Source organism: Oryctolagus cuniculus, chromosome 2, assembly GCF_964237555.1.
Source record: "Oryctolagus cuniculus chromosome 2, mOryCun1.1, whole genome shotgun sequence".
Taxonomy (NCBI): domain Eukaryota; kingdom Metazoa; phylum Chordata; class Mammalia; order Lagomorpha; family Leporidae; genus Oryctolagus; species Oryctolagus cuniculus.
In genome coordinates, this window is record NC_091433.1 from 45,325,236 (window position 1) to 45,343,888 (window position 18,653).

Sequence of the window (18,653 nt, forward strand, 5' to 3'; positions counted from 1 at the left end):
CTATTAATGTTGTAGTTTGGGTATAGTTTGATATGAGTGTCCTGCAGGGCTTCTTGTATTGAAATTTAATCCCAATTGTGAGGTGTTAAGAGGGTAGAAACTTAATCGGACTGTAATGTTTAGAAGAGGGGCCTTTGGAAGGGGCTGCATCAGGTTGTTAGGGGGGAGACCCATGATTGAGACTCATGACTCTTAGAAAAGGGCAGAGGTTAGACAGATACCCAGTTAGACACACGCATTTCCTGTCTCTTGCCATTTGATGCTTTGTACTACATTGGGACCCTGCTAGCAAAAAGGCTGTCACCAGATGTGTGCCCTTAACCTTGCACTTCCAGGATCATGAGCCAAATTAAACCTTTTTTTTGTTGTTGTTATAAGGTTATCCAGCCTCAAGAATGTTATTATGGTGATGAAAAACTAATACACCTAATAAACACAGGTCTCCCTTCTAACTCCAGCAGCTACAACCAGAAGATAAAAACTCTCATTGGCTCCTCGACCCCTTTCAGAAAGGCTTGGGGGGGGGGGGTTCTCTATTATACTTGTGTGGGGACTCTGGAACAGAGATATGGAGGGGCTGTTAGCAGAACTGGCTCCAGATACTTGGAAGCAGGTAGACTTTAGAACCTCTCCGTAGATTATAATTTTCTCTGCATCCCTAATCTCTCTCCTCCTAAGGAATGTAGCATAATTTTCTTAGCAACAATCCAAATAGCTTTTGAAATAAGCTGTTATATTTACTTCTCTTTTGGCATTTGAAATAAAGACAGAACCAGTGTCTTTTTAGATAAGATAACTCTGCGAAAGTATCTTGCTTCCATATTTATATCCTTACAAAATGGATATAAAATGATATCTTTGAAGTCAAGGTTAAAGCTAACTAGAGGTAGGGAAAAAATAGATTTATCTTGTATTAAGTTAATGCAAAATCCAAGCCTTGAAGACCTGAATTCCCCTCAAAATAGCATCCACTGGAATTGTTTAAATGCTTTCATGATATTTTGTTAGAATTCTTAAAAGTAGGTTCTAACAAACTACATCAATGTATATGCATTTTTTCTAATTCTTCAAAGTCATACGTGTATAAAACTCATATACGTTGATTTCTAAGTTGCAGGCTTTTTTGCCACATTTCTTTTGTCCAGACTTCTATATATTGTAGACCTGTATCTGACTAGGAAAAATCGTAGATTACCTGAAACAGTCGCCATAGTTAGAGTTGGCAGCTCTGCTGTTAATGAAACAGTGCATGTGCACATAGAGCCATGTCTCTGAAAAAGGTAAAGGTTTTCCCCTCAAAACAGATGACGGGGCCAGCCCTTTGGTGTAGCGAGTGAAGCTACCACCTGCAGTGCCGACATCTCATGTGGGTACCAGTTCGAGTCTCGGCTGCTCCACTTCCAATCCATCTCTGCTATGGCCTGGGAAAGCAGTAGAGGATAGCCCGGGTCCTTGGGTCCCTGTACCTGCATGGGAGACCTGGAGGAAGTTCCTGGCTCCTGGCTTTGGACCCATGCAGCTCCAGCCATCGTGGCCATCTGGGGAGTGAACCAGCAGATGGAAGATTTCTCTCTCTGTCTCTCCCTCTCTCTGTGATTCTACCTCTCAAATAAATAAATAAATCTTTAAAAAAAAAAACCTGATAGCAACAGTATTCAATATAACATCTTGGATTGGACCCTGGAATAGTAAAAAAAAAAAAAAATGAGTGGAAACACTGGTGAAATCTGAATAAAGTTTGGAATTTAGTTAATTGTAATATGTTAATGTTAATTTCTTGACTTTATGCATAACAAGTTTATTTTTTTAAAAAAGGAAATGTGTTGGGAATTTCAAAGGTTAAAAAATTGCACACAAAAACCCTGTGTCCTGAGTGCTGCGTAGGGACTGGTTTTTAATTGACAGTGAGTTTCACTGGCTGAAAATGTTTAAATAAACTGTGTTACTTGTGCTGCTGCCATTAGGTGGCACCAAATGCAACAGTATGGCCTTCTTAACGTGCTTCTCTGTTTTTCCTCTTTAAAGGCTTTGTCACAACAAACAGAGTAAGGTGTATCTCCCAGAACCACCTTTTCCTCATGCAGAGGTAAGAAATAGAATTATTGGGTCAGGGTAGAAAGGAAATGCATATAACTCAGTGTGAATGGGGACAGTGGGTCAGTAAGTGAAAAATACCCCTATGCAAATTTATGCATCCATTGCTTCCCAGGTAAGGTACAGTAAAATACTCTGACTAAAGCATCATTTCTCCTTCTGTTAGTATGATAGTACTGTGATGTCTACACCGTCTGTAACCTCCCTCTGTTCTAGGGACTGAGTGAGAAACTTTATTCTAATGTCTACTGCTAGCTTTTTGGAGTAATACATTAACCTATCATCAAAGGTTTTTTCCAGTTAGTTATATAATCATATATATAAGTGTTTCTTGACAAATTTTTAAAGATGAAAATAGTTCTGTTTAAAAGAAAGAAAAAAAATTCCCCTCCCCTCAGAGAACTGATAAATGGGTTTTTTTGGTTTGTTTGTTTTGTTTTTTAAATATTTTTTTATTTATATAAGGTGACCAAATTTCATGTATTTCTTATGTACAGAGTTAGGAGCATAGTGATACTTCCCAGTGTACTCTCCATCCCGCCCATGCTCCCACACTCTCTCCTCCTTCTTTTCTTACTCTTTTATTTTTTACAGTGACATGTTTTCAGTTTATTTTATAACCATAAGTTTAACCTTCCACCAAGTTGACAGTTCAACAAATAGTAAGAAGAAGAAAAAATAACTATTCCTCAACAGTAGAGACAAGGACTCTAAACAATAATCAGATCTCAAAATGTTGATTTCACTCATCTACATTACATTTTTTGCACTGTATTAGTTATCACAGATGAGGGAAAACATGATATTTGTCTTTTGGGGACTGGCTTATTTCACTAGGTATTATACTTAGTGATAAAAGTTTTTATGTAGCTGAATGTCCAGGCTTGTTTCCATTTGGTTTTTTAACCAAATGGTGTATTGTGGATACTTTTCTTTGTGATTCATATTATTATTTCTGCTGCCTAATATTCCATAGCATAATATGAACATACTGTAATGAACTTAATGTTATCAGATTTGGACACTTCAGAAGTCTGGCAATGTCTGCCAAAGCTGTATGGTATACTCAGTGCCTCAGCAGTTTTGTTCCTAAAGGTATGTATTGAACAGAAGTGCACAGGCATCATGGAATTCTTGGTAATAATAAGAATACATGCCCAAATGCTGGCCTGCAGTGGGATAGATTTTGTAGTACATTCTCACAGTGGAATACCTTACATCAGTGAGAGTAAGTGTGAATAGAAGTATTACAAATAGAAAAACAAAAACTGAAGGTGGGCAATGAGAATAAACAAACCCCAATGCAACAGTGTAGATGAAGTTCACAAACAGTGTGAAAGGACAAAGCCAGATATAAAAGAATACATATAGTGTGACATTATTTATGTAAAAATTTAAAAACATGACAAACTAACCTATGTAATATTATGTATGTAAAAGTTTAAAAACATGAATCATAAGAAGCCAGGATAATATTTATCCTTAGGTGAGGGTGGGATAGTAATGATTAGGAGGAAACACAGATTTCTAAAGAGCTAGTAATGCTTTTGTTTCTTGATGTGTGAATAGGTTTGTTCATGTGTTCATTATAAAAAAAAGTGTATGGGGGCCAGCATTAAGGTTTAACGGGTTAAGCCACCACCTAACGCGCTAGCATCCCATATGAGCTCCAGTTTGAGTCCTGGCTGCTCCATTTCCTATCCAGTTCACTGTTAATGCACCTGGAAAAGCAGCAGAGGAAGGCCTAAGTCTTTGGGCCCTTTTACCCACACGGGAAGCCTGGGAGAGGCTCCTGGCTTCAGTCTGGCTCAGTCCTGGCTGCTGTGGCCATATGGGGAGTGAACCAGTGGATGGAAGATTTCTCTATCTCTCCCTCTCTCCTTGTAATTCTGACTTTTGATAAATAGAATAAATCTTTAAAAAAAAAAAAGTAACAAGAAATAAAGAGAGTTAATGATATGGAAAGAGTTAATCCTTTTGTGTTGGATTATATTGAATTGGTTGTATTGGTATGAACTCAGGTTTTAAATCTGTGTAGATAGACACAGAAAGAAATGTAGTTGTGTGTGTATTTGTACACAAATACACATATAAGTTCATATATATCTTTTCCTGGCTCTGTCCACCAAGAGACTCTGAAGCATTAACACTCCACTAGCCAGTGAACACATCTAGCACATGGATCTTTGTAAATATCATTCTCTACTAAAAGGAACCAGGCCTCTTCAGAAAATATAAAATGAGGCTCAGAAAACAATGGGAGCATGTCAAATGGCCACAAATGAGGTCACCAGAATATCAGAATAACTATGACTATGACCCGTAGAATGACAAACTCTTGAGTCCATAGTGAGATAAAGAGGTAAATGAGAGAGGAGGAGAAGCTCTTTATTCACTAGAATGCCACATAATTAACACAGAAAAGACTCATAGAAGGACCAGTGCTGTGGTGTAGAAGGCTAAGCCTTCCCCTTTGACGCCAGCATCCCACATGGGTGCCAGTTTGTGTCCTGGCTGCTCCTCTTCCTTCCTACCAGCTCTCTGCTTATGGCATGGGAAAGCAGTGTGTTCAGGCCCCTGCACTCATGTGGGAGACCCAGAAGAAGCTCCTGACTTCAGATTGGCCCAGCTGCGGCTGTTATGGCCATATGGTAGTCAACCAGTAAGTGGAAGACCTTTCTGTCTCTCCCTTTCTCTGTAGTCTTTCCCTTAGTCTGTAAAACTACCTTCCAATAAATAATTTAATTTTCAAAAAAAGAAGAGGAAACCATCATTTAGCAGTCATCATAGTAAGAATTTATTCCTGCAAGAATCACCAGTGGGTGCTAAAACCAGAAGAAGAACATTTTAAGCAGAACTTGGTATGCCCAAGTATGCCTCAAGATATGCCCCCACAAAATTCTTATTGCAGGAAAGAAATAGTCCCCTCAGTTTGGGCAAACCTGATACACCTGTGATCAAAATCAACATCACCAATAATTGGACTAATCAACATGTGCCTCTTATATGAATTTTTGAGAAAGCACAGTGTAATTTCTGATAGTTTTGATAAATATATGTCACCTAAATGAGAAGACAGCAATCAGACTGAAGTTCAGGGACCTTCTGCAAAGTAACTTACCCTGAACTTTTCAAAAATGTCAAAGACTAAGAGGACAAGGGAAGACTAAGGACCTGCTAAGAGAATGAAGAGATGTGACAGTTAGATTCACCCTGTGACTGTGGGCTGGGTCTAGGAACAGAAGAAAAGCTTTTTGTTTACTTGTTTGCTAGTAAAGGCAGTGATTAAGCTGGTCAAGTTGGAATGGGGTACACCAATGAACTGCAGAACAGTTGTCCTCCTGTATCACTGGGTTCTGTGATTCAACTAACTGGATTAAAAATATACAGGAAAAGAATTTTTGTATGTACTGAATATTTATATTCCCTTAGAGACACCTGTGTACTCTGTCAGAGTGTCAGGGGTTGATACCCTGTTCCGGCTCCTGACTGCAGATTCCTGCTGATGTACACTCAGGGAAAAGTGATGATGACTCAAGTAATTGGGTTCCTGCCACTCTCATGGGAGTTCCAGATTCCCAGCTTCCGCCTGGCCCAGTCCTCACTCTTTTAATAATATGGGAAATGAGCCAGCAGACTGGAGCTCTGTCCATCAGATAATAATCAGTGACCAATAATCAATACAATATAGTATAGCAACTATTTCCATAGCATTTATATTTGATTAGGTATTATAAGTAATCTGGAGATGATATCAAGTATAGGGGAGGCTGTGCGTAGGCTCTGTGCAAATACCACACCATTGATGTAAGGGACTTGAGCATCTCCAATTTTGATAACTGCAGAGTGATCTTAGAACCATTCCCTTTCAGATACGGAGGAATAAGTCTCTTATCAGTGTTAATTTCTTGATTTTAATGGTCACGCTATTTTGTAATATAACCATGTTGACTATGACTATCTCACTCATGGACTAAGTTCTGTGATAGTCTAATTTATATCTCTTCATCAGGTAGAGCCTCGTTCACTGAGATCATGTTGTGCAGATGTGTATATTTAGGGATTTACTGGTTTTGTTTGTTTCACAATTAACTGACACAGAGTAAATTGCAACAAAATGTCCTGCTAATTATTTTAACTGCTATTTTCCTACTCTGAAGGACAAGTCTTTTACAAACCAGAATACTGGATGGAAAGTTATAAAGAAGGTTGTTTTCTGTCCTCATATTCAGTAATATTATAGCAGCCAGAATTTTTGTAAGCTATGTCATTACCACAGTAAAATTAATGTCACACAATTGAATGTGACAAACATATTTTTTGGTGGACTTTGCATTAAAAGTCTGTTTTCCTCTCCTGTAGTAACAGCTAGGCTTTCGTTAGAACTTGTTTTTTCTAAGAGAGTTACCATATGCTTACACACACACATACTTGTATGTCATAGATGACCTTGTCCCATTTATGGTTAGGAATACAAATAGACCATAGTGGTACCATCAGGGTTACTGAAATACACTTGTCATTATTAAGGTAGACCATCAGGCTGGCGCTGTGGCTCAATAGGCTAATCCTCTGCCTGTGGCGCTGGCACACCGGGTTTTAGTCCCGCTCGGGGGGGGCGGATTCTGTCCTGGTTGCCCCTCTTCCAGTCCAGCTCTCTGCTGTGGCCCGGGAGTGCAGTGGAAGATGGCCCAAGTGCTTGGGCCCTGCACCCGCATAGGAGACCAGGAGAAACACTTGGCTCCTGGCTTTGGATCAGCGCGGTGTGCCGGCCACAGGGTGCCGGCCACAGTGGCCGTTGGAGGGTAAACCAACGGTAAAAGGAAGACCTTTCTCTCTCTCTCTCTCTCACTGTCCACTCTGCCTGTCAAAAAAAAAAAAAAAAAAAAAAAGGTAGACCTTCAGTATAGTTAACAGTGTCCATAAGAAAATATGGGTTTGCTCTTAGCACTGATTACAAATTACCATACAGAATTCCTGCCCTACAGCGTCTTTTCCAGTGGTCAAATGTAGTTAAATCAGCCAGAAAAGTAGAGCTGGTTGAAAAAAATATGAATTTATCTTAATTTCAATTCATTGATCAGTAGAGCTACAGAAACGATTGGTAGTGCCTAAAAAAGGGACTTGAGTGTACAAAGGCCTGCTGCTATTGTTAGAATCCCATTCATCTTCTTGACATCTGTGGGTATAGTAGACTTACTCCTGTAGACAGCCTCTTACCCACTTAACTGGGATGACTAATGAGTTTGGCCACACAGGTTATAAAAAAAAGTTTATGGAAAATTTGATTTAAAAATGTTTATTTGGGTGTAAAATTTTTTTAATCCATGCATAAATTTTTCTCTTACTGTACATTTTCCATGAACTTCGTAAAGACTGTAGTACAGCTGGGAAAAAAAGTCAGAATCCACTGTTCACTCCAAGTTTACTATTAATATCCCACCCAAGCATGTAACAACTGATTAAAATCTCCAGGGTAGTACTTCCATCTTCCTGATAAACTCACGTCTCTCTAACTAAAGATAAAATTCTAAAATGAATAGAATTTGCCTTCTATTTGGGGCTCACCCACTCTAGCCACATCCTCACTATTGGGATGACTTTATTTGAACTTGAAGTTGCTGACTGGTCCCCCTGGGTTGCTAACAGGATTAAGCCATGTCACAGACCATTTCTTTATCCATTAAATATATTATCTCAGGGCAGTGCTGCTTCGACCTCATTGATACGTAGGGTCTATGAAGTCTGGTGTTTTTCATCTGACTTTTTGTTGCTGAAGTGAGGAGGCAGGCACAGGGTTTAGCCAGCAGGCAGTTCCTGAGCAGTGTCACAGATGCCATCTGTGGTTATAACTGTTTATGGTGTTATCATGAAACAGGCCTGACACTGGGAGTGTGTCACCTAGCATTGATCAAAAACTCTTTTGGTTTTAGGGGAGGTGAGCACATATCTTAGTGGTTAAGCTGCTGGTTGGGATGCCTATATCCCATATCAGAGTGCCTGTGTTCAAGTCCCAGCTCCACTCCTGATTCTAGCTTCCTGCTGATGCTCACCCTGGGAAGAAGTGAAGTCTTTGCCACCCATGTGGAAGACGGGGGTTGAGTTCCTAGCTTCAGCCTACACCAGCCCCAGCCATCACAGACATTTGGGGAATGAACCAGAGGATAGGATATTCATTCATTCATTCTCTCTCTCTCTCTCTCTCTCTCTCCCTCTCCCTCTCCCCAACTCTCCTTCCTTTCCCGCCTCCCTCCACCCCCCCATCTATATCTGTCTGAAATAAACATACAAGTAAATTAAAAAATACACACCCTAGAGACAAATTTGAGGTGGTGTTTGGCCTACTTCTTAATACAGCTCTCTCTGTCCTGAGGGAAAAAAAATCTCCCAACTTTCTCTGAAAGCCAGTGTGGTCTTTGTCTTTGCTAAGTTGCCATAGTAACTTAACACAGCTCTGACTTCTCAGGAGGATTTCCTGTACTAGTCAACAGCTTCTCATGTGAGGAATGTATTTATTGTTGCCAGGACCTGGTGATTCGCAAATGTTGGGAAAGTTAATTGTATTCTAAACAATGCATGATACTGAGGACTTCAGGCCAAGCTGGCAGTGTCAGGAAGCTATGAAACAAGTTTCTGGAAGTCTGTCAATGTTAAAAGGACTTGCCTTTCTCATCTGTTCCAAAAGTCACATTGTTAAATGAAAACTTTGGCTAATTTGAATGACTTTGTACAGACAGTTCCCAACCTGTGATGGTTCACCTTAGATATTTTGACTTTGCAGTGGTTGTGATATTCAGTAGAAAGCATACTTTGAGTTTTGATCTTTTCCTGAGCTAGCAAAATGCAGTACAATACCGTCTGGCCATGCCAGGGCAGCAGTGAGCCTGTAGCTCCCAAATGGTCTGTATCTCCTGTATTGTGCTGCTATGCTGGGATGTTTGGGAGGTTGGGTGTATTAAGTATGTTTTTGACATAAAGATAGTTTTTCAGGATATAACTCCATTGAACGTCAAGGAATATCTGTGTGGGGCTTTATTTTTTAGGGCAGTTTTAGGTTCACTGCAAAAATGAGCAGAAAGTACACAGAGTTCCTGTATACGACCTTCTTGCACACACAGAGCCTCCTCCAGAATCCACAACCATGCCAGGTGGTACTTTTATTACACTGGTGAACTTGGACAAGTACACCCATAAGTCTCACAGTTTGCATTAGAGTTCATTCTTGGTGTTGTGCATTCTGTGGATTTGGGCAAATGTATAATGACATGGATTCATCACAATAGCATGCAGATAGGCCGGCGCCGCAGCTCACTTTGCTAATCCTCCACCTGCGGCGCCGGCACCCCGGGTTCTAGTCCTGGTTGGGGCGCCAGTTCTGTCCCGGTTGCTCCTCTTCCAGGCCAGCTCTCTGCTATGGCCCGGGAGTGCAGTGGACGATGGCCCAAGTGCTTGGGCCCTGCACCTGCATGGGAGAACAGGAGGAGGCACCTGGCTCCTGGCTTCGGATCGGTGTAGCGCGCCAGCTGGAGCAGCCATTTGGTGGGGGTGAACCAACAGAAGGAAGACCTTTGTCTGTCTGTCTGTCTGTCTCTCCCTCTCTCTCTCTCACTCACTGTCTAACTCTGCCTGTCAAAAAAAGAAAAATGTAAAAAAAAGTAGCATACAGATAGATTCCCCAGCCTGAAATCCTTTGTGCTCTGCCTAATCATCCCTCCCCTGCCCCAGCCCCTGGCAACCGCTGGCCTCTTTACTGTCTCCATAGTTCTGCCTTTTCCAAAAGGTCATTTCACTGAAGTTTTATTAGTATGTAGCCTTCTCAGATTTCATCTTTCACTTAGTAATAGGTTCTTTCGTATATTTTCAGAGCTTGATAGCCCATCACCTTGTACTTCTGAATAATATTCCATTGCCTTGGTGTACCACAGTGTATCTATTCACCTGCTAAATGGCATCTTGATTGTTTCCAAGTTAGTGCAGTTAATGGATAAAGCTGCTGGAAATGTCTGTGCAGATGTTGTAGTGAACATAAGTTTTTAATTTCTTTGGGTAAGTACCAAGTAGTAGTATGATATGTGGAGTATATGAAAAAAGCATGTTTAGTTCTGTAAGAAACCACCATACTGTTTTTTCCAAAGTAGCCGTACCATTTTGCATTCCCACGAGCAATAAGCGAGGGTTCTTGTTTTTCCACATCCTCACCAACATCAGTTGTGTTGATGTTTGGATTTTGGTCATGTGATTAAGTGATTAGTAGCATCTATCTTATTGTTTTAATTTGCATTTCCCTAGTGGTGTATGATGCTGGTTTGCATCTACATATCTTCTTTGATGAGGTGTCTATTCAGGCCTTTTGCCTGTTTTTAAATTGAGTTCTTTGCTTTCTTGCTGAGTTGAAGAGTTTGTAAACTTTGAGTGATGGTCCTCTCTGAGGTGTGTCTGTTGCAGATACTGTCTCTCATCCTCTGTCTTCTTGTTTCTGGTGATGTGTTTAATTCAGCTGTACATACCCCCTTGGGCTTTGGTTCTTCCTTTAGGCAGACTAACATCTCTTCTTCTTTTCTTATGTCTTCTAGCTCATTCAGACCAACAAGCTGAAGCACTACCCCAGCATCCATGGAGACTTCAGCAATGATTTCAGGCAGCCGTGTGTGGTGTTCACCGGGCACCCTTCCCTCCGGTTTGGCGACGTGGTCCATTTCATGGAGCTCTGGGGAAAATCTAGTCTCAATACTGTTATATTCACAGGTAAATTTCAAAAACAACCAAAACCCTGCTTTTTCTTTCCACTGGGACCATGGTGGTCTTTCCACATGGGACCCAGGAAGGGTTTCATCATAATCTAAGGCATAGACATGAACCTGATTCTCTTGTATGTACCAAAGAATGAGAAACTTATAAGGAAAAGAGAGTAAAGCAACATGGCCTGTTAGATAACTGTGTATTGAACACAGCTTTTATTTCTGTGGGTTTTTTTTTTTGTTTCTTTGTTTTTCTGAAAGAGTGACAGAGAAAGAGAGATCTTTCATCCATTGGTTCATTACCCAAATGGCCTCAACAACCATGGCTGGATCAGGCCAAAGCCAGGAGCCAAGAACTCCATCCTGGCCTTCCACATGAGTGGCAGGAGCCCAAGTACCTGGGCCATGATCTGCTGCCTTCCCAGGCACTCTAATAGGAGGCTGGTTCATTAGGCAGAGCAGCTGGGGCTCAAACTGGCACTCCACAATGGGATGCTGTTATTGCAAGCAGCAGTTTACCCTGCTCCACCTCAACATAGGCTCCTATTTCTGTTTTTGAAGATTTTTCCCTGAGATGGAATTCTACTGAACAGCTTTTTGATAGGATTTCATGAGTCATTTCAAGTACTACTAAAATTCCAGTAGTCAGATTTGTTTTAACCTTTTGAAACTGTTTATCCACATGGGTCTTTGTCTTTCTTTGTCTTGCAGTTTTTTTCTTGGAGACAAACCACTCAGGACAAACAAATCCTTTAATAAGGTCAAGTAGGGATGTTCTTTAATCACTATTACATTTTAGCAATGTAAAGTCTTCAGACAGCATTGATTTTCAAAATCTTACAAGTAAAAAAGTTCAACCCAACTTGCTGTATTCTGTAATTAAGCCAGCTCCCCTCAGCAAGCCTCACCCTCCTTTACTGTTGATCACCAGCTCCTTGGGTTGCCCTGGGGCACTTACTATAAAGTGCTATATGAGAGCACCTAGTAAGGTGCCTCCCATGGAATTTAGACAGCTTTCTCCTCCCTAGACCAGGGACACATCTGTAGTCAGAGTTGGGTTGCTGGCCCCATCGCCTTGAGAGGAACACTTACTATGGGTATAAACATGATCAAAAGACCTTCCTGTAAGATCTGGGGTGGTAAAGTGACTTGAGGTGGTTAGTGGATCTGGGCCTTCGTTCTAAAGTAGGAACTGTAAGAAATTCTACAGTTGGGCTTTTCAGTGATTCCTATCTAGAACAGAAGAAGACTGGCGTTCAGGATAGTGTAGGTAGTGTTTGCCTGTTTTGTGGTTGAGACCATGTGATGGTTTGTGTTCAGTCATGATTACCAAGAGGTCTTCCTAGTCTGGGTCCATTGTGGCCACTAACTGGGCTTGTTTGATGTTGGTGTTCTGTGAAATCGCCCAACAGAAGGCCACCATGGCCTAGCCACCTCCTACTAATATCACAGCTGAGCTGAAAGTGCTGGGAGAGCTCCCAGTCATCAGGCACAGGCTTTCTCTTCTCAGGCCGGCTTTGGGTAAATGCAAAGGAAGTCAGGCCATGGGACGTTTATTCACCATTGCCAGAAGTTTACTAACAAGAGAACGTTGTTTGCAGTTGATCTTTCCTGCTTCTTTGAATGAGTTGTGACTCTCTGGTTGACAATGGCTACGGTACTGACATGGGTACAATAAGAGGGGTTGACTTCAGTGTTAATTTTTCTGTAGTAAATTTTTCTTTAGAAATCAAGGATTATAAAATCATTTGTGACAAAACTCTGGGTAATGAACTTACATTTAAACTGGCTTGTTAGGCTTCCAGACCAGGAGCTTTGTCACTCCTGACATCCAATAGCGTGAGACAGAAAGAAGTTTCAAGCCACCTTTTCTGTTTGTGCTATGTTGACTGTACATGAGAAAAGGGAGCCAGTTGTGGGTGGCCTGTTCTTGCCTCATTGTGGGGAGGAGGGGTGGAGGTGGTTCTGGGTATTTTTAAGGAAATATCTACTGGAGGTGGTAACCCCAGTATCTGGAAGTTCTGTCAGGTGTTCTGAGACACTGGCGAAGTTACTGTGCTGGGCTTGCAGGAGGAATGGAATAGTCCTAGCAGAAGCCTGTGTGATGTGGGCTCAGAGTCTAGTCTGTTGCCTCTTAGGTGTGTCCTGTCAGCAGGGGGCCATGATGCTGATTTATCTCACATCTGAGTGTTGACTTTGGGCACATGACATGATGTGAGTCACGTGGTCTGTGCCAGGCTGTGCTCCACACTGTGAAGTCATTGTTTTTCTTTGTATTTAAGCAGTATTTTGTAGGGAACACTTTGAGAATGTAAATATTCTCTTGTTCCTCAAATTTTTATCTACATTTTTAGTATTTATTGATGATTCTCATCTGACTAAATTATTACTGTGATGATTACCAAGTGGGATTTTTTTTGAAAGTCATCATTTGTTTTATATTTAGTTGCTGTACATAAGAGCTTTGCCTTCTCCTCCATGTACTTGTGTATCCCCTCATTCATCTGCTTCTCCGGGCTGGAAATGTTGAACCTATACGTGCAGGTCCATCCCGCCTCTCTCCTTATTTGGAACTCCTTTCCTCCCGTCGCTGCACAGGACTCACTGACTTATTCACTGTGCTGCCCATCTGCTTGGCCCTGACTTCATCAGCCTTGCTTGCATTTTGAAATTCCTTTTTGTACTTTGCTTAGAACCGGACTTCTCCTACCTGGAAGCACTGGCTCCCTACCAGCCCTTGGCCATGAAATGCATATACTGCCCCATCGACACACGGCTGAATTTCATCCAGGTGTCTAAATTGCTTAAAGAAGTGCAGGTACTGAAGGAAACTGCTTGTGTGTTTGTGTGGTTAAGTCACTGTGGAGTGTGTGCTTCTGTGGTGTGAGTGGACGGGTGTCTAGCTGCACTCAGGTTCTTGTCTCCCTCTTCTCTCAAATGTCTGCAGAATGCTGGGACGTGCACTCATTACCCTTCAAACTTAAAAGTCACCTACTGACCTTTACACCCTGAAGAAAATTTCCATTCGAAAGAAATCAAAAAGGAAAGGGAAAGAAAGCATAAAGAGTCTATTATTTTTGTTGAGGACCATCTTTGTCCACTAAAAAAAAAAAAAAAAAAAAAAAAAACTATCCATCTTCCTTCCATTCCTCAAAAAAGTCATTCTAGAAACATGTTTCACTGAGCTGACAGGCAGTATAGTGTAGCAAGGTCTAGCATCACATGTTGGGTTTTTTTTTTTTTTTCAGTTTGAGTTTTGTTGTTGTTCTTGGCTCATTTTGCATCTTCTTCCATACAGACAGGGAGGAAGTAGTTGGGGTGAAGTAGTAGATAAAAGGAAGGAAAGGAAGGCTCTCTGCGCAGAAAGAGAAAGCCAGAGGAGGGAGACAAAGGCACTGCCGCAGGCCAGTTACTCCTCACCTGGTGAGCTTCCCGGCGACTGGGAGTGGGCAGGCTGTGGGAATCAGCAAGGAAGCCAGCTTAGAACAGAGAGGAGAATTCCTGGTTTTCTATAGCCTCATTGTTTCCAAGGATGCCCTGGCGCTACCTCTTGCCTCCTCACCTAGTCATTCAGAGAGGCGTGACGGTCTCCTTCCATTTTTTGGCCTAGATGAGAAGTTCTCTTTCCTCCTCTTCACAGAATTTTGACCCCAAGACAAGAGGCCCTTATATAAAATAAGGTAACTAAAAATAGCTGAAAAGCTAAAGAGCCTGAGGAAGGTGGGGAGAATGGATTCTGGTAATCACTAATTACTTGCTGTACAGGGAAGAATATTTTTCTGTAGCCAGCTTTGGCCTAGCTGGAATGATTTTACACCCCACTGTGTGCTCATCACTGTACTGGGAGAAATAATTTATAGCTTGTTTTCATTACTCAGTAACTTCAAATCCCAGTCAATAAACTAACCGGATGCTCTTCCCACCCCTCTGGTCATGTGCTAACATTTGAACCTGGAGGCCATCTGGTCTCCGCTTTAGGAGCAGAAACCCTGGAAGAAGCTGTTAGGCCATGATTGTGGAGGGAGGAGACTCTGAAACAATAGCCAAGTCAGGAAGACTAGCAAAAGACGTACGAGTCCTAAGGAGCAAGTGCTATTTTATATCCAGCAAGCTTAACCTGGTGGAAAACCTTACTCTTTAAGGACCTTGTGGCTTGGTTCAAACTCTTAAGTAATAAACACAGGAACAATACAGTGACCTGTGGACTTCCAACATTAGTTTTCAGTTGTGTGGTACTTGTCTGAAGTAAACATTGGTTTGCTAATTTTTTTTCTTTGAAGATGACAAAAAAGACATTTTGTCTAAAATTTCCTAACTCTGATTCATTGTCATGCAGAGCTGAGCATGGGACATAACCAGTGCCTACCACCTAATACCAGTTGGCCTACTTCCAGAAGAAACTTTAAACGAGAACTACACACTAGCACGAAGAGTTCCAACCCTTGCTAGCCAGCCAGGAGCATCCAACAGTTGTGCCCTAAAGGAGCCTAGAGACAGACCAGCTAAGAGTAAACACATGGATGTTACCATGGAAATTACTTTGTAGAGTAGAAAAAATAAAAGCAAACTGAGGCAATAAATCCTTCACTCATCAGTATGACTGGCAGTTCAGGGGTTTTCCTTGAAGTTTTTATTCTGCTCCCCTCATATACACACGTACACACACACATCCATCTGCTCACTGGTTGGTTGGGTTTGAGAGGACGAGAGTTCGAGGTGGCGTGAAAACAGTGAGTCTGAGCCATCAGGAAGCCAGAGTGAGAGAGGAACCAGCCCTCTGACCTGGCTGCTCTGCACTGCAGCCTCCTCTGCTTCCCTGCCTTTTGCCGTGACCCTGTTCTGCTGTTTCTCCAGCCCCTGCACGTGGTCTGTCCTGAGCAGTACACCCAGCCACCCCCAGCCCAGTCCCACAGGATGGACCTCATGATCGACTGCCAGCCCCCGGCCATGTCCTATCGGCGGGCCGAGGTCCTTGCCCTGCCCTTCAAACGTCGGTACGAGAAGATCGAAATCATGCCAGAGGTGAGCTGTCTCTCAGGTTTAACTTGAATTTTGTGTTTGAATCTCTTGATGAAAATGACCAAGAGGTCGCTTTCTTTTGGGTTTGTGTCAAATATGAATGAACCAAAGACCCACAAGCAAGTAACTGGGATGAGGAGTGACATCCCAGGGCTTTCTGATTTTTCAAATAAGGAAATGCCAGCTGTGAAAACTCAGGACCTCTCCCAGGTCAGTGTGCAGCAGAGTGAGCCGCGAGGCCAGGCCACACGCCAGAGCCTTGACGCAGGAAACACGGATGCCAGCCCTGTCCCTAGCTGCCTCAGGAAAAAGTGGTTTTCCTCGTCTTTGCAGGACCTCATGAGTGAGTCAAATCTCACTGAGTTCAGAGAGGAGAATAACCCAAAAAGATGGACTGTAGATCTTATTTATATCCACTTTAGTACAACTTACAGGTTTTGTTCCGTCAAAGTCGAAGTATTTTGTAGTTATGTAAAATCTCAGCTTCTGCGTGAGTAGAGACAAAGTACAAGGCACATGGGACATGCAGGACAGGGAAGGTCTCTGAGCTCAAGTGACTTGTCTGGGGTAAGGAAGGTGAGCAAGCTCTCCTGAGATGAGGACGGAGGAGAAGACAGTAGGAGGCTCCTCTGGCTTCCTTTTGCCTCTTGAGACAACTTGAACATGTTTTGAGCAGACACAAAATAAAAAGGATAATGTATTGTTAGAATCAGTGTGCCCCGGCCGGCGCCGCGGCTCACTAGGCTAATCCTCCGCCTAGCGGCGCCGGCACACCGGGTTCTAGTCCCGGTTGGGGCGCCGGATTCTGTCCCGGTTGCCCCTCTTCCAGGCCAGCTCTCTGCTGTGGCCAGGGAGTGCAGTGGAGGATGGCCCAAGTGCTTGGGCCCTGCACCCCATGGGAGACCAGGAAAAGCACCTGGCTCCTGGCTCCTGCCATCGGATCAGCGCGGTGCGCCGGCCGCAGCGCGCTGGCCGCGGCGGCCATTGGAGGGTGAACCAACGGCAAAGGAAGACCTTTCTCTCTGTCTCTCTCTCTCATGTCCACTCTGCCTGTCAAAAAAAAAAAAAAAAAAAAAAGAATCAGTGTGCCCCAAATTCTTTTTGGAGTTTGAGATTCACATGGCAGTCAGACCCTGGATCTATGGTCTCACCTCCTGAATGACACTCTCTTAGTGGCCCCACCAAAGGCCCCTGGAGAACCCTGGTGCTGTCAGTAGGAAGCCAGTTTCTAGTACTCCTAGTCCTTTCCAGAATTAACCAGAAAAGCAATAGATAAAGGAGATCCAAACCAACATCAGGAATTAATTTATGTAAAACTGAGCCACCAAACCAACAGATGTTTTTTAAATGCAAGGAATCCTGATTTTTATAATGGCAAATAAAAGTAGATAATTTATAACCATTCTTGTCTTGTTCTTGGTTCCTTGAAAGGGAACTCTCCCATATGACTGCTGTCGGCAACCAGTGTATAGGGAGACCGAGTGAGTGCAGGCTGGAGGGCTGCAGATGTGGGGGAGACAGGCAAGAACAAGGCCAGTGGCCTGCAGGGGAGCTTCCTGGATGCATTGGCAGAGACGTCCAGCGACTCTGCAGAGTCTGAAAGCACATTCTGCTCACGGTCACTTGTGCTAAGTCTTCATCCTTCAAGGGGGAATTCAGCTGTTGAAGACAGTTTTTCTAAAGAGGCATTTGTAGTTTAGTCACTGGTTTATACCAAATTATAATTTCAAAGCAAAGATATTAATTCTAATTTCTTTTACTTTAAGCTTTATTAATTGGTTATAATTTTTTTTCTGAAAGGGTTAAGGAGCTGGCATTGTGGCTCAGCAAGTTAAGCAGCCGCCTGCAATGCGGACATCCCATGTGTGTGCCAGTTTGAGTTCTGGCTGCTGTGCTGCAGTCTAGCTAGCTCCCTGTGAGGTGCCTGGGAAAGCTCTGAAAGATGGTCAAATATTTGGGTCCCTGCCACCCATGTGGGAGACCCAGACAAAGCTCCTGGCTTCATCCTGGTCCAGCCCCAGCTGTTGTGGTCATTTGGGGAGTAAACCAGTGGATGGAAGATCTCTCTGTCTTTCCCTCTATCTCTGTAGCTCTGCCTTTCAAATAAATATATAAATCTTTTTTATAAAAAAGAATTTTTTAAAGTCAAAGCAGGTTAGGCAATAAACTAGAAGAAAGATATGTGTAGCTTCTCAAGTTGACTTGTTTGAAGATCATTTGGATGTTTATGGTCTTTACATTTTTTTTAAAGTTTTTAAGCTTTTTATTCAGTGAGAGAAATGCGCAGGAAAGTGAGGGCTTTATTTAGGGGAGAAAGAGGTCTAGAAGCTAAGTTGGATCCACACCAGGCAGAGAGCAGTCTAGGAGCGAGCCACAGGGAGCAAGCGTGCAGGCCGGAAAGCAGAGAGCGGGCAGCCTGAAGGCCCACAGGGCAACAAGGGTGCATGACCAAAAGAAGGGAGGTCTTATAATTCTTTAAAAGGGAAAAATACTAATTTCTAGTTGGAGCTTGGGAATTCAGCCTCTTAAGTTCTGTTATTTTGGCTGCACACCTGGCTTCTGTTTCTCTCCGTAGAGCTCACTGCTGAGTGAGGTAGTTCAGTCTTCCTGCAATGCAGCCAAGTCTCCCTTCCAGTGTCCTCCCAAAGCCTCGTGCAAGAACTGAAATGGTGCCTGTCTGCTGTAGCTTTCGAGTTGGCCCATCCATCAGGTTAATGTGGCCTACACTGGAGTGTTTCTGTTTTGTTTCAGTCATTTGGCCTTGTTAATAAAAACTATTTTGGATGAATGAAAGATGAAAAT

General features: G+C 42.6%; 1 protein-coding gene across 3 annotated transcripts in view; it reads left to right on the plus strand.

The window, feature by feature from the left end:
* The window catches only part of INTS9 (integrator complex subunit 9), a 148,002-nt gene that overhangs the window by 118,925 nt on the left and 10,424 nt on the right, over nt 1-18,653 (plus strand). For all 3 annotated transcript variants that reach the window (XM_008249049.4, XM_070068217.1, XM_051842540.2), the window contains 4 exons: nt 2,026-2,086; nt 10,668-10,839; nt 13,526-13,650; nt 15,687-15,854. In XM_008249049.4, the coding sequence (XP_008247271.1) occupies nt 2,026-2,086; nt 10,668-10,839; nt 13,526-13,650; nt 15,687-15,854 (526 nt within the window). The remainder of the gene's footprint in view (nt 1-2,025; nt 2,087-10,667; nt 10,840-13,525; nt 13,651-15,686; nt 15,855-18,653) is intronic.